The following is a 15,121-nucleotide window of genomic DNA, read 5'->3' on the forward strand; positions in this document are numbered from 1 at the left end:
TTGGACTTACATGACTAAATCTCAAGCTTGGACTTACACCACCAAGACTTCCATACTAAGATTTCACCTCTTTCAAAATCACACGTAAACTTTCCTTTATACCTATCACCTACACACTCAATAACATATATCAAATAGATATAAACCCTAACTTAATTTTTTTTTTTTTTGTCTAAATATCAAAATTTAAAGATACATTAAATAGTCCAACACTTTTGTCCAGATCTCATACTTTTTTTTATATAAATTTTAAAAACAAAAACCAAAAAAATTAAAATTAAATTTCTCATCTCTCATGACGTGTCTTTATTTCAAAAAAGGAACTAAAAAACATTTTAATTAAAAAATGAAGGAGCGGCTCCCTGCCGAAAATGGAGGGAGCTCCCTCATCCCATTCACGTCACCTCCCAGATGCCCTAATTTAACTTGCCTTCGGCTCGGCGTTCGTTTAATTTATTTATTTTAGTTGTTCGTCTTATCTTTTCGTTCCTATCTGTTCATTCCTCAATCCATGTCTCTGGCGATGGATGCCGTGGGTTTCCTTTGGCTCGCGGGATTCAAAGAAGCTTGCTCTCTCCGTAGAGTCGCAATCTTCTGTTCTAGGTCCTTCGTCTGTTCCTTCTCAACTATTCTGCTATTTCCAGTAATTGTCCATTCTTAATCTAGATTTGCTGTGTCAACTCAGATCTCGGATATTGTTGATCAGAACTGGCCAGTGCTTCCTCTTGAACGGGTTTATTTTTCTGGGAAGGTATTGGCATCACCCTCACCCTTAGGCTTCGAATTTTTCGCTGAGGTTTTAATTTGGTTCGTTTGTATACTTTTGAATTGGAGAGTGGAAATCAGAAGTGCTTTGCTATTGATTATCACATAGTAAGCTGCCTAGGTTTTATTTTCTTATTGACATGGTAAATTCTGTGGGTTTCTTAAACCTTGTCTGCAAATTCCACCTTATTATATTATCTTATCTCTAAGCTTCTTCTGTGACTTTGAAACTTTGTTTGCCTTATGTATTACAGACTGAGTTTTTTTTTATAGGTGTGTGAACTGTGATGGAATCCCTATATAATTCACTCTCTTAAATTTCTAATTTTTGTATCATGACATACTGTATTTTACATGAGTGCAGTTTATTTATTCTGAAATCCGTGGTCATCCCAATTCTTCTGTGGATACTACCTGATCAGTATGAACAATTTAATGCAGAGCATCTTTATGATCACAAAGCTGTTATGCCATTCTATGCCTTGTTACGCTCCATCCTAATTGAACTTGTCTATGTAAGTCCTGATGTGCTGCCCTTCATAGAATGCATCAGCAACTATATTCTTACTTTACTTTTAATATATTGTCATTTACCATGCTATTTAATTGATTCATTAATTGATAAGAGCCACATTTTCAATTCAGTTAAATGCCCTTATTTAGTTTCATTATAAATTTTATTTGAATTCTTACTGCTGAAAGGTCTTAGGATGACTACTTGAAATTTTGATGTTCTACTCCTCAGTACATGAACAGGGTCTACTAGAAATGATCTTTTATAGACACCCAGTTAATATTGTTGGTACTTAAATATTTGATTGGAGAAGTACATAAACCAAAAGTTCAAGTATATGTTTATTGATTTATACTTTAATCCCATGACCAAATTAATTAAAGCTTGATGCATGGATGATTTGCAACAGAAGGTAACCCAAATTTCACGAATACACCTATGATGACATATTTATTCATTCTACAACATTCATGATAATGGGTTAAACAAGAACTTGTAATAGAAGAACAAATTGGCTGAGGAAATTTACTGCATTTAGCTTGTGGTTTGGGAGCTATGTCCCCTGAGCTCATATTTTTGTTTGGACCCTGGTAAGGTGCCTACGATGTGTTGATTACTGTTTCAAAGAAATGTTGGAAGTTGGAACTAAGTTTTTTTTCGTGATGCAAATTGATTCATATATTGTCGGAGTTTGAGTTTAGTGATTACTTAGTTTGTGCCTACACATGTTGACATACAGATATTTACTAATAGTTATATATTAAGGAGGTGATTTATTTTGAATCTACATAATCTTTAGAATAGATCTGAGCACAAGCTCCCTATTCAAAATAGCAAGGAGAATTTGCGATTTCTTTCATTTCTTGAAAACTATGCATCAAACTTTTATCTGTTATCTGCTTAGTTTGACTGTCCATAGTGCACAACCAGAGTAAACAGTGCCTACAGTGGCTACAAATCCTCTATTGTTAAAGTTAAGATATGAATTTGTAATATGATCAGATCATGAAAGGGAATGGAACCATGCTATCTATCCGTTTATCATTGTTTACAAAGCTTTACATATTTTACATATTTTAAGATTGTTATACAGTATCTGATCGAATCTAATGTTTGTCTTCAGATTTTCTGGTTCTACCCTCTGTACATCTTCAGCTTTGTTCTAAGCACATTATGGTGGGTTGTGATTTTTAGTTTCCATGTAATTTGATAAATTCTTCAATCTGCTATTGTTCCATATTGTGACTCCTGTTTGATCCATCATTGTTATGTATGTGGTGGATGTTATTGCTTGGACTGGATTTGCTAGTACATGGCCCACATAACGCATGAAGTTAGAAATTAGACTAATTGTTAATTTATATGTTTGTGGTTAGTTAGCCGACCCCACATAGTGGGATAAGGCTTGGTTGTGGTGGTGGTTGTGGTGGTGGTGGTGGTGGTTTGTTGTCTCCAACCTGGAGGCATAAGAAGAAACATAGAGAAGCCACACAGTAGATCTAATCAAGGACAATGCTTTCTTAAGAATATCATCAATTTAATTCAGGCTTCATTGTAGTTGTTACTACAGTTTTCCATTTTGTTGATCTTTTCTAAAATATGCTTTTGAATAAGAATTTTCAGGTATGGTTAGGATAGCAATCCAATGAATGCCATGCAGTAACAACTAGCAACTTGATTGTCAAACTTTTATGTTAGCAATTCTCTTTTTTCTCTATCAAAAAAATATATCAAATTATAGCATCATTTTGGCAGTAGATTGTATACAACTGGACTTCTTATTTCACTTTATATATATATATATATATATATATTCGGGATCTGATTTGCCATTGTTACTATTTTGTTTAATTTCTACTTTGTCCTAAAGTTAGGCTTCTTTGCTGATTCTAAACCAGGTACAATGATATTGCCAAGCATGCTTTTGAAGTGCTGAAAAGTAAAGAATCAACAACACAAGCATATGGAAAAAATGAACTAACAGAATCCCAGAGCATTAGTACTACAGAGATACCAGGGGGGTTTGAAGGGTATATCCAAGTCTCTTAAGAACATGCAATTATATTGAATAAAATTGTTTGGCTGGGGTAAACTTTTATTTATTTATTTTTGTTTTTGATGCCCAAATCTTTTCAACAGTGTGTGTCTTGGAATTGGCGAGCAGATTTATTCCATCCTTTTGTTGACCCTCTTTTTCATAGAGGTAAAGTGGTGTGCTTTTTTCTGGTGCATTTGTGATTCAATCATGCCTACTGCATTTATTCATTATTGCTTTATCTTTCCTTGACAATATTGTTTTTTTTTATGTTATTGTTTTTGTGATACATTAATATTTAATTAACTGTGGATTGCAGGTTTTTGCAACAGGTTTCATTCCGTATTTTGGCAAGGCAATAAATTTTCTGCTTCTTTCCTGGATGTATGCTTACTACTGTTTTGAGTATGTGTCAATGAAATAAGATGTTTGGCTAAGAAAATTCTTATAATTATCCATCTGATTCATTAATTTTATCTCAACTAATCGAGTTTGATTTGCCTTCTCCACTGAGGAAGTCTTCTCATAAGTTTAGCCTAAGAATTAGGTATTTAGAGAATGGTGACTTATATTCTGTTCTATTTTATGCAAGGTACAAGTGGAACTATTCTAATGTAACCTTGAATAGAAGACTCGATTTTTTTGAGTCCAACTGGCCATTTTTTGCAGGATTTGGTGAGTGCCTTTTCTCTTAGCCAACCTCTGTAAATTTTGAACTATGTCTAATAATGACTTTCATTATCTATGTTTTTCATAAAACTAACTTGGTGGTAATAATGCACCATTTCTTTCTTGTTTTTCTCCACACATTTACTCCTTAGTTTTGGACTAAATATGAAGAAATATTCTAAATATGATCCAGAAGGTCATCAAAATTTCACCAGCACTTCGTTTTCTTCATAAATAATACTCAAAAGTCATAGCTGCTGACACACAATGTAGGACTAGAGTTCACAATTCATGTCCTTAAGATGGTTCATGTGTGTTTTTGCTATTATTGGTACTTGGTAGTATTAATAGCACTTTTACCTTATTTCCCACAAGGTTGAACTAAAACAGTGCTGCAAACTTGTTGCCCTTGGCCTCTAACTGATTGTCTTTTCATAGCATGCATCTCAACTTCTCTCAAGGCTCAACAGTAACTAAGGGATAAATTAACTTTTTTTCATGACCTCTACCTTTCTCTCAAAGAAGCTGCTTATGATGAGCTGTTTCAATTATTAACATTGCTAATATCAAAACTGTTCCAGGTAGCCCATGCGTTATTCCAATTTTCTTCTTTTCTCCCCTTGTCAGCTATGGGGTGATGGCTATTCTCTATCCGCTGGTATGCTCCTATTTTTTTTTTTTTGTGGATTTTGAAAACCACCTCATTAAAGCTACTTAATTCTTTGTATGTCAATGTTTAACATTTATTCTCTAACAACCTATAGGTCACTAAAATCTAATCTCCTGTTGCATTATCATGACAAATAATCATAATTTAGAACTTTTCTGGTAGACCTGATTCAGACTGAAAGTTTTCCAAAGTTTCACCTTTTATGAATTACCACTTTTTCATTATTCAGTCTTTGATTGGTAGAGAAGCCTCCAATAAAGATTTTGAGATCATTGATTTTGCATGATCATTGTCTTGTATAGTCAAACCTTTTTGTGGAGTCAGGTCTAATTTTAATAGCCCAATTATCATGGTACTTTTCACTATAAAGAGTTACAGACATCCATGAACTTGACGCCATTTTAATTTTGTTCCTGTATATTGATATTCTTGCATGTTGTACAGCTTCTAGCTTTATATTTTTGTTGACTTTCATTTAATTTTCCTTTTATTTGATTAAAATGTGCTTTCTAAAGATTTTTTTCTGAACTAGCAAAAAATAGTTTTTCTTTACCCATTTACAACTATAGTGCCATCATGTTTGGATATTTGATTGTGTGGGTAGTTTTGGGGAAGATTAATTTACCTTTCCCTAAGTTGAGACAATCAGTTGATTTTAATTAATCATATCAATATAGTGATACGACGAATGTCAATTTCTGCATCTTGTGTTTATATTTCTGTTTATTTCTAGAGGGTTTTTAAGCAAGTTGCTCTTCAGTTTGTTTTGACAGCAGCAGGCACCCAATCAGAGCAAGTTATTAATTCAATAAGATCATTTAAAGGAGGGCCAAAAAAGCTTCCGATATTCTATGCTGCAAATAAGATAGCGTAAGCTACCAATATATTTGGACCATTTATTACTTTATCTATTCACAACAAATTAAATTCCCACGATGGCATCTATCCTTCACTTTTTCTTATTTTATAATTTTGAATTCCTTTACCTTTGTTCATTGAATTATGACTAAATGATTTTTTGTTCCAAACTGGAGAATAGTCGTTGATCTATATACAGTTAGTATCATTTATCAAGAGGCTACATATTTGCAAGTTAGAACTATTATGAAATTCACTTATCAACGGGGAAATTATTTGCAAATATACTTAATTCTAAGTTTTATTGTGTAGATTTTATCTTGGATACGAAAAGCATAGTCAAGGTACCATTGTAAACTTTTAAGATTCATCAAAACTTCACCTGCTTTTTGTCCGTTGACAGAATCACACTATCTTTGTACTCGAGGCATTAAAAAGACATTGTATTTCATTTACACGGCAACTCATAAAACTTAATTGTCCTTGTTCTAGTTAATCTTATTTATGGGATTAGTGGATTATTTAGCAGGTACACATGAAAACTAGACACGTATAATTGGGAATACTTGATCCTCTAAATTAGCTCTTTCAGAAGATCCAACGCTAGCTCGTGAATATTGAGAAATTTTATTGGATAGTAGGCATTCTGACTTTTATGCTATTAGATGTTCTCACAACAAATTTCTGCCTTGTGTTAAACAGGATGTCAATTCTGCAATTCCTACCAGAGCCAAGCAAGACGAGTTGACCGGTTAATGAAGGGATAAGACGCATCGTGAATTGTCATGTCTAAACTAACCAAATAAACCAGTGCTAAAGTGGCACATTGTGTAGTATTTGATCAACACTACTAATGTAGTGGGTCTAACTTCTATTGAATATGTAAATATATGCTGTGTATAAATCGTATTACTCAGCTCTCTCCTCACGAACGTGATAAAAGAAGAAGAAATTACTCCTTTTACCAACTTCCTTTTGTTCCCCTCCGTTTCTTTCGTTTGATAAACCAACACATTATAATCATCATCAATCCTTCCTCGTGTGTTTTTTTTATCATAAAAAGAAAACAACTCAGAGAAAAAAAATCGAAGTGGACTACAGATTTACAGTTTAAATGTTTAATGCCCCAATCCGAATCCTGATAAAGAGGACGAGGCGTGCGGTTTGACATCGTCGTCGACCGCATAAACATCTGAAACCAGTCGCAGTTGGTCCTCCAAGTATCGGGGCAGCAGTCGTCCTTCCTTCGCCAGCTCCGGCGCCGGAACGCCACCTTCCTTGAATCCAGGCGTTTTCCGCCGCCCCCAGCGTCGCCCGCCCCGGAGGCAGAGGCCAGCGATGCAGAGAAAGGGGACGGAGAAACAAGCGAGGGGGACGAGCACCGGCGAGCAGCAGACCAGTGCCAGTATCAGGCACGCTCGTCTCGGCCGTCCTCCACCGCCGCTTCCTACGGTCGGGGGCCCCGACAACGGCCACCGTCGACCCATGTTCGCCTCCCTGTCGAATCACGACAAGTGCCGAAAAGTCCACGTCTCCTCTCATTTATACTTATTTTCTTCGTAATCCAATTAACGCGTCGAAGAAGTAAACAATTGCACAATGGCTATCCAACTACCGTCTCGTTTAATTCGTTGTCAAATTAAACGGCAAAAAGGCTCTTTAAATTAAACCTTGCTTTGCTTCCACGTGTATTTAATTGGACGGTGGTCAATTATTTTGTTCCCTGTGTGCGAATTTTTTTAAATAATAAAGTTCGTAGTTTATTTTTTATTTTTTGCGACAATTATTAGTAAGAGTGACAATAACACATTGCATTCTTTTTTAACACAATTCAAATTTCTCCTCATGATGATCAAAACTCAAACTTTCTTATTAAATCTCTCATGCGACGAATTGCATTCATCCTTCTGTAACTTCAACGAACTGCCGTGGAGTTTGCATTAAACAATACAGACTCTTTTTCAACGTTAGGGCCTAATCAATTCAACCTATCTATACTTTAATTTAAAGAAACATGGTTCTTTAGTGTTAATATCATATTATTTTCCTTTCACATCAAATCTTTCTAGATGAATCATGCATATAGATATCCTCTCCTATCGATAGCCCCTTAAAATACGCTAAACTCACATGCACTTATTCAAAATAAAATCTTGATTAAACAATAATTAAATGTTATAAAGGAATATATATATATATATATATATCTTAGAATCATTAGGATTCAATATATATTCTTCCTACGAAGCACATGTCTTGTTTTTAGATTTGCATTGCCTTCCATGAGTTTTAATGCCACTTTATCTGTGTTAAGATAATAAGTGAATTAATTATCTTGAATGAGTTATGTTTTAATCCATATGGTTTCGATCAAATAGTGCGGATGGTCAAAGCCACTAATCAACGAACGGGTTGACATGCACTCTCTCTAGAGATCATCAATAAGAAGGATGAGAAGACCTGAAAAGTACTTAAATATAGAGTTAGAATGAGGCCGGAGAGAATTTCGACAGACGACTCTGATACTTAAGTTAGAGTTTACATGAAATATAAAACTAGAGAAAGAAGAAGAAGTAAGAGAGATCTTGATGGAATCAAAGAGAAAGTCCTCTTGCACTTCTCTTCTCTAGGATTTATATAACTACCATAAAAGCATTTCTACGTTAGACATTACATTTTCCTTCTTAATCCTCATATGAGCCAATGAAAAGACCAAATCTGACAATCGTTAGTTATCTTTCCATTCGTGAAGCGTCACTTATTTAAAGGAGGGCATCCAGGAGATCATATCTGACAACCACATAGCCGCTTTTTCATTTGTTCGATGCCATGTGTTCTAGAATATTCACAGACATTATCCACATCTCCAAGGAAACATGGCCTCATCAAAAAGGCAGTTATGCTGCCTCCTTATCCACACGCCCCTCATGTGTTTTCAATGGACCAACATAGGGTGTGAGTCTGATTCAAGGATAATAAAATGAGGTGCCTTAAGGATAGAAGAAGTCGAGGTCGAACCGGGGAGGATGTTGGGATTTAAGGTCAAGACCAAGATGATGTCGGTGACTGAGGCCAAGCCAGAGTCGATGTCGCCGACTGAGACTAAGACATGAAGGATGTCGAGATCTGACACTGAGACAGGGAGGATGTCATCGATTGAGACCGAGATCGAGACAAAGTTGGTGATTAAGGCCTAACCAAGGGCGATGTTGGGATCTAAGGCTGAGACAGGGAGGATGTCAGCGACTAAGGCCGAGACTGAGACGACGACGACTAAGGTCGAGGCATGGAGGATATCGAGATCTAGGGCTAAGACATGGACGATGTCAACGACTAAGGTTGAGGCTAAGGCATGGATGAAGTTGGCGGTTGGGATTGAGTTTAGGATGATGTCGGCGGCTGAGACTAAGTTTAGGACGATGTTGCAAGGCTAGGACTGAGTTCAGGATAATGTCGGTGGCTGAAGCCGAGGTATAATAACTTATTTGTCCTTGGTCAAATTTGAATCTTTAGGATGAGTATTAAGCAGGTTCAATTAAATTTGAGTCCCTTCTAGATGGAGTTTTGTTGGGAGGAGAAGGGGTGAATAGCTCGCTCGCTTCGATGATAATGATTTGCAACAGAATACTTGACAAGCTTCTCCAATGCTAACAAGATGAAGTTACTTGGTATCCACCTTAAACGAGATGACTAATCCAATGATCTAACCTTCTCTCACACATCCACTATGAAAACATTCCTTCTTGGAAATACTCCAGAGGTGGAGAAACCTCGTACAAGCTCACAATACAACAAGAATACATGAGAAGCTAGTACAATAGAAATCTTACAAGATTTACACAAATAAAACCTTAGTTAACTTCTTCTTCTTCTTGTTTGGGAATGCGTCTTATCTTTGGAAGTGCAGCAACACTTGTTTCCAAGAAGTTCAAGAACTAGCGGCGATGAACTGTGAGCTCGATGAAGAGAGTAGGAGAGGAGAAGTGCTTGCAACGGTCAAAACAGCAAGTTTTTCAAGCTTAATTGATTGTCCTAATTAATTAGGAAACTTTCTGTTCCCCACAAAATGCTTCTTAAGTGATTCCCCTAATCACTTAAGATATGTCTAATTAATTAGGCACCTCTCTGTGCACTCACGAAAACTGACTTAATCGATTATCGTAATCGATTAAGCATGTCGTAATCAATTACCCCAATCGATTACGCCCCTTTCTGTTTCCCGCGACAATGAACTTGAGCAATTAGGGCAATCTATTAAGCTATGGTAATCGATTAACCTAATCAATTACCAAACCCTAACTTCCAAACCTAAGTCTAGGGTTCCTTTCCCAATATTCAGTCAATCGTAACCTATTGGGACTCCTCCTTGCCTAGCATCCGATCAAGCTTGACCTGTTGGAACTTCTTTACCAAGTGTCCAGTCAATCCTTTGATCCACTTGGACTTTTCTTCTTGTACCAAATGTCTAGTCAATCCTTTGACCTACTTGGACTTTTCTCTTTGTGCCAAGTGTCCAGTCAGTCTTGACCTACTTGGACTTCCAATCACCAGGTATTCTGTCAACCTTTGATCCATCTGAATTTTCAATTGTCTGATTTCACTCACTAGGACTTTTTCATTGCCTACCTTCACTCAGTAGAGCTTTTCACATGGCTTTAATTATCAGGATTTTTCATCACCTAGCTTCACTCACTAGGATTTCCATCTACCTAGCTCACTCACTAAGAGTTTTCACCTGACTTCACCCACCAGGACTTTCATTTGCCTAGCTTCACTCACTAGGACTTTCCATGTAACTTCACTCACCATGATTTTTTAATTGTTTGACTTCACTCACTAGAACTTTTCATCACCTAGTTTCACTCACTAGGATTTCTCTTAGCTTCACTCACCAGAATTTTCTAGTCAAGTATCTGATCAACCTTGACCTACTCGACTCTTCTTCTGCCAACCATCATGTTGATCTTGCCCTTGTCTAACCTTAGTTAGGACTTTCACAGTCAAGTATATGGTTATCAACCTACTTGACTCTTTTTCACATCAAACTGGTCAAATCTTGACTAAAAATGAATTACACCAACAATTTTCCCAAATGGACAATTGCACCTGCAATCTTCATATATTGTCAAACATCAAAACTCAAACATCAAGACTTAAACTTGAGTCAACTCAAGCTTAGTCAAACTGGGCAACCTTGACCTAGGAAAATTACACCAACAAGCTTGACACCGTATGAGTTATGCTTATCTCACCTTGACTAAAGCCGTCAATTTGGGTTATGCTCATTGGGTTGGCTTACCCCGCCAAATAATTTAAACAGATTGGATTAAAATTTTATTAATCAATTTAAATACAGGTCTAAGTGGGCTGACCCGCTTAAGCAAACGTCCGGCATGGGTCGACCCATGACAAGCTTGGGTTGGGCCCTGGGTGAGAAGGAAAAAATTCTCAAAAACTTTTTTTTTAACTAAATAAAGAAGTAAGAACAATAGATTTAGATTTAAATGTGCTCTTTTAGTACAATTGAATTTTAAAAAAATAAATATGAGTTCTATTCTGGAAAAAAAATTAGTAAATCAACCAAATAAGTACTTGAAATTATCAGTACTCCTTCCCCATTTTCTTTGTATACAGGAATTTCCAAATACAATAAGCACACAAAAATATGCTTCACTACCGTTCCACGAAAGCCATAAACCTTAATTAAATCCGTCTAATTCATGACCTAAATTTATTTTTTTTTCCTTTTTTCTATATATTCTTTTATGTTTTTGGTGAACTCGTGGATTTACATCATCCTAGATTGAGTTAGAGATTTCTGGATTGACCCATCCCATTCTTAAGTTAGCAGCTTAACTTTGACTATGACTATAGTACCATTTGTGATCACATATGACACGTGGAAGTCGTGGGATTCCCTCCCGCCACATATTATGTAAAAATAGACCGCCAGTCATTTTCTTGAGGTCACTCTTTCCATTAAATGACCCGGGAATAAATGAAGTGCACGCGAATAAAGGAGAACAAACCAGCGACGCAATATGTCCATCATCGTTCAGCCGTAAGAAAGGCATTCAAATCAATAATAATTGTGTGCTGATGTAAAAGGATCCTTTGCAACCTTAATTTTGTTTTTTCCTCCATGTTTAGGCAATGATAGTTGGAGAATCTTGTCACGGAAAGATTAAATATTTGTTATATCAAACAGAAGTAGAAGGATATCCTCCTTTAACATGTTCAGTTGAACAAATACTGCTCTGTTTCACCAAATCCTGTGTGAGCTGAAGGAGAGCAGACACTTGTGCTTCCTCGCATATGCTAATTGTTAGGCGTTGAACAGGAGTAAATATACAATTGCTCCTCGCATTTAATTAAACCTTTTTGTGACCTCTCGAATTTTTATTGAAGTAGAAGAAGATTAACGGCATGCAGCAGTCAGAATCTCTCCCTGCTCTGTTCCTCCATCAGGCCTTGATGCGCCTGAGAGCTAGGTAGGCCAAGACTCTGTACCCTACGAGCATGACGGCCAGTGCGACAATGCACTTGGAGGAATCGATTCGCGTTCCGTAGTGCGTCGACGATCCGAGGAAGGAGTCCAATTCGTGGCCTCTGTACTGGATATTGATGAGCAGCTTGTAGCCGTAGAAGGTGAAGGAGACGTACTTGACCCACGCCAAGAAATTGGGGATGTGCTGCACGTAGAACCCACCGGTGAGCAGGAACGCCAGCATCGTCACCGTCGATATCGTCGACGCCTGCTTCGCGTCCATGATCGCCGCCCCCAGCGCCAGCCCCAGGCCCTGCGCCACCAGCACGTACCCGAGGATGACGGCGAGCGTGAGCAGGAACGCCGCCGGCTCCGTCCGCAGCCCCGCCATCCAATACAGTACTAGGGTGAAGACGGTGGGAAGGATGAGCTCCATCGGGAGGTCGCCGGCGGTGCGCGCCATGAAGTAGGAGGAGAGGCTGTACATGCCGGACGCGCGCTCCTTGAGGAAGATGGCGCGCTCCTGCGGGAATGTGAAGACGGAGTTGAAGGAGGGGAAGACGCCCCAGAAGATGGCGATGAAGAAGAGGAGGCCGAGCCGGTCCTGGACGTCGCTGAGGCTCGAGTGCCACCACATCGAGCCCGAGAGCACCGCGGCCGCCATCACTTGCACGACCCGGAGGGTGTTGAAAGACTCGTGGCGCCTCTCCTTGAGGCTCCGGCGGAGGAGGATGGTGAACTGGCTAAACCAGCTGATCCTGCTCTTGTCTTTCTTCTCCTTCTCAGTGAACAATTCTCTCCCTGTTACACGATTCACTAGATACGCTCAGCAATCTAATTTTCTTTTCCAATTCGCACGGAATGATCGAGCAGAGACGCTTACCGCTCTGGTTTGCATCCGCAGCTGCGCCAGTCAACCGGGCTTTGACTTTAGGCGCCAACACTTGGTTGTAAGATGAGATTAGAGATTGCCTGACTGTTGACTTCTCTGCATCCACTTGATACTCTGTTTGACTGATGCCTGCGAGCACAAGCCAGGTTAATTAGATTCTGACACGGATGCTAAACCTGGAATTGCGCAAGCACGATACATTTTTTAGTATAAAAATAAAATGTAAAATATGAGATGGATTTTATTTCAAATCCAGCCTGCAAGTCAAACTTAGGGACCCAAACTAAGTCAAATCTAGCTAAAGCGAAGCCAAAAAGCGAGAAAAGCAACACCCAAATTCTATGCTTTCCCTGTTCACCAGACACCTGTAATATTTAGTGAGGCTGCCATTATTCTGCCGCTCCTTGTCCGTTGAGTGGGAATGAACAAAAGACGTCCAACCAAAACCAACGCGCAAAAAGTTTCTGGATAAGCAAACGCATTACCCTCTCTTATTGGTTTTTTTTTGAGGCAGTACAACAGAGAGAAGCTGAAGAGGGATCCCAAACAGAACTAGTGCTGTGTGTTCTTGTTTATTGCTCCTCAAAGTAATACTGAGGGGAGTGGCAGCACAGAACCATTGCTTTTATGCTTCCTCACTTTATCAAGGACACCTTTGGTCGTAAACAATCTGAGCACAGCATCTGCCTGTCTATTTTTTCAAGAAATGCAGCAGGATCGACCTCTCCGCATCAGCCTTTGGCATTTATTTCAGCATGCAATATTTTAGATTGTATGCGGCCGCGATCTAAAAAGCAAATCTAGCACCAGTTTGGAGATCAATTGTTCTTTGACTGCGCGAGTGCTGGCTCGTTGGATTTACATCAGAATAAGGACAATATCTTTCAGAATAGAATAGAGGAAGAACGAAAGGCCGATGGCTGTGAATCCAATAATACATCTCTCTTTTTCTTTCAGCACAATCGTATTGTGGATGTCTCCACTGACGCTAGTTAGTTTCCACTTTCCTCTATCACTACGACATCAAACACTTTCTCCGATTCTAATTCTCGATCGGTTAATTCTCAAGTAATTATAACATGGTAAAAAAGAATTATTGCAGTAATAGGGAGGGTTGAAGAAATGGAGATGTGTACTAACCGTTGGCTAAGTCGAGCATGAAGTCGGCGGGGTTAACGTGGAACTTTGGAGGAAAGCCGACGGTGGCGAAGTAGTCCATGGCGTCTTTGGCCTTGCCGGAGTACAAACAATTGCCCTCCGAGAGGAGAAGCACCGAGTCGAACATCTGGTAGACGCGGCTGGCCGGCTGGTGAATCGACGTTATCACCGTCCTTCCTTTCCTGGCCAGGCCGCCGAGGGTGGCCACCAGCTTGCTTGCCGCCGTGGAGTCCAGCCCCGAGGTGGGCTCGTCGAGGACCAGAAGGCTCGGGTTCACCAGCATCTCGTGGCCGATGCTGACCCGCTTCCTCTCCCCGCCGGAGATGCCGCGCACGAAGGGCCCGCCGACGGCCGTGTCCGCGCACTTGCTCAGACCCAGCTCCGCCATCACCGCCTCCACCGCCGACGCCTTCTCCGCCTTCGACAGCGTCCGCGGCAGGCGGAGAAAAGCGCAGAACAGCAGCGTCTCCCGCACCGTCAAATGCGGGTACAGCACGTCGTCCTGCGTCACGAAGCCGGTCAGTCGCAGGGCCGGCCGCGCGAGCCGGCGGCCGTTGGCGAGCACCGCGCCCGAGTGCTTCCCCTGCATCCGGCCGGCGAGGATGCTCAAAAGAGTAGACTTTCCGCTCCCGGAAGGGCCCAGGACAGCGAGCAACTCGCCGGGAGACACCATGCCGCTTATCCCGTTAAGTATAATCCTCTCATCGGAGGCAGATCCGTCTCCGCCGCCGCCGGCGGTCAACATGCGCTTGAATCCTCCGCCGCCGGTGGCCGCCAAAGGATCGAGCTTCACGCGGTACGATACGTCAATAAACTACACACGAACACGTACGAAAACCAATTAGCAAGATTAATCAGCTAACGACCAACGAAAGTGTAGAAATCGAGCTCGCAGCGGTACTTGTAGAGTGAGAGGGAAGCAAGAGCCGGAGAGAACGGAGTCCATTCTCGGACCGACGACGACTCCATTCCGTTCATGCTCTCGATCAGAAGGCATTTGTTCGCAGATCAGAATTAAGCGACAGCGAACAGAGCAGCGGCAGTGCTACAACGGAAGGAGAGTCGACGGGGGG

The 15,121-nt window shown here is 39.9% G+C and overlaps 3 protein-coding genes across 5 annotated transcripts; 1 reads left to right on the forward strand and 2 right to left on the reverse strand.

Annotated features, from left to right (window-relative positions):
- Positions 1-429: 429 nt before the first annotated feature.
- Positions 430-6,459, forward strand: LOC122001020 (protein EI24 homolog). Of its 3 annotated transcripts, none has more exons than XM_042555566.1 (11): positions 430-603; positions 686-751; positions 1,130-1,280; positions 2,403-2,455; positions 3,178-3,309; positions 3,419-3,482; positions 3,634-3,698; positions 3,907-3,989; positions 4,565-4,641; positions 5,414-5,523; positions 6,214-6,459. In XM_042555566.1, exons 1-11 carry the CDS (start codon positions 512-514, stop codon positions 6,257-6,259), a joined length of 939 nt encoding a protein of 312 aa, XP_042411500.1. In that variant the 5' UTR covers positions 430-511; the 3' UTR covers positions 6,260-6,459. The 3 variants fall into 3 exon arrangements, with proteins under 3 accessions (XP_042411500.1, XP_042411499.1, XP_042411501.1); XM_042555565.1 differs by having other exon boundaries at positions 435-603; positions 3,634-3,719; XM_042555567.1 differs by having other exon boundaries at positions 438-603; positions 1,207-1,280; positions 3,634-3,719.
- Positions 6,460-6,521: 62 nt separating this feature from the next.
- LOC122001021 lies at positions 6,522-7,049 on the reverse strand. Its single transcript, XM_042555568.1, has one exon. It carries the CDS (start codon positions 6,996-6,998, stop codon positions 6,630-6,632), a length of 369 nt encoding a protein of 122 aa, XP_042411502.1. The 5' UTR covers positions 6,999-7,049; the 3' UTR covers positions 6,522-6,629.
- Positions 7,050-11,713: 4,664 nt separating this feature from the next.
- Positions 11,714-15,121, reverse strand: LOC122001023 (ABC transporter G family member 25-like). The gene is made up of 4 exons (XM_042555569.1): positions 14,950-15,121; positions 14,031-14,862; positions 12,882-13,019; positions 11,714-12,799 (listed from the first exon to the last, which is right to left on the reverse strand). The coding sequence occupies exons 1-4, from the start codon at positions 15,043-15,045 to the stop codon at positions 11,976-11,978; spliced, it is 1,890 nt and encodes a 629-aa protein (XP_042411503.1). The 5' UTR covers positions 15,046-15,121; the 3' UTR covers positions 11,714-11,975.

This window comes from Zingiber officinale, chromosome 7A, assembly GCF_018446385.1.
Source record: "Zingiber officinale cultivar Zhangliang chromosome 7A, Zo_v1.1, whole genome shotgun sequence".
NCBI lineage: Eukaryota > Viridiplantae > Streptophyta > Magnoliopsida > Zingiberales > Zingiberaceae > Zingiber > Zingiber officinale.

Coding starts and splice junctions, on each gene's coding strand:
- LOC122001020 (XM_042555565.1), top strand. CDS start 512: ATGTCTCTGGCGATGGATGCCGTGGGTTTCCTTTGGCTCGCGGGATTC. Junction 604..685: donor GTCGCAATCTTCTGTTCTAG/GTCCTTCGTCTG, acceptor GTGTCAACTCAG/ATCTCGGATATTGTTGATCA. Junction 3,990..4,564: donor GCCATTTTTTGCAGGATTTG/GTGAGTGCCTTT, acceptor AAACTGTTCCAG/GTAGCCCATGCGTTATTCCA.
- LOC122001021 (XM_042555568.1), bottom strand. CDS start 6,998: ATGGGTCGACGGTGGCCGTTGTCGGGGCCCCCGACCGTAGGAAGCGGC.
- LOC122001023 (XM_042555569.1), bottom strand. CDS start 15,045: ATGCCTTCTGATCGAGAGCATGAACGGAATGGAGTCGTCGTCGGTCCG. Junction 14,863..14,949: donor GCTTCCCTCTCACTCTACAA/GTACCGCTGCGA, acceptor GTTCGTGTGTAG/TTTATTGACGTATCGTACCG. Junction 13,020..14,030: donor CATGCTCGACTTAGCCAACG/GTTAGTACACAT, acceptor TTGTGCTCGCAG/GCATCAGTCAAACAGAGTAT.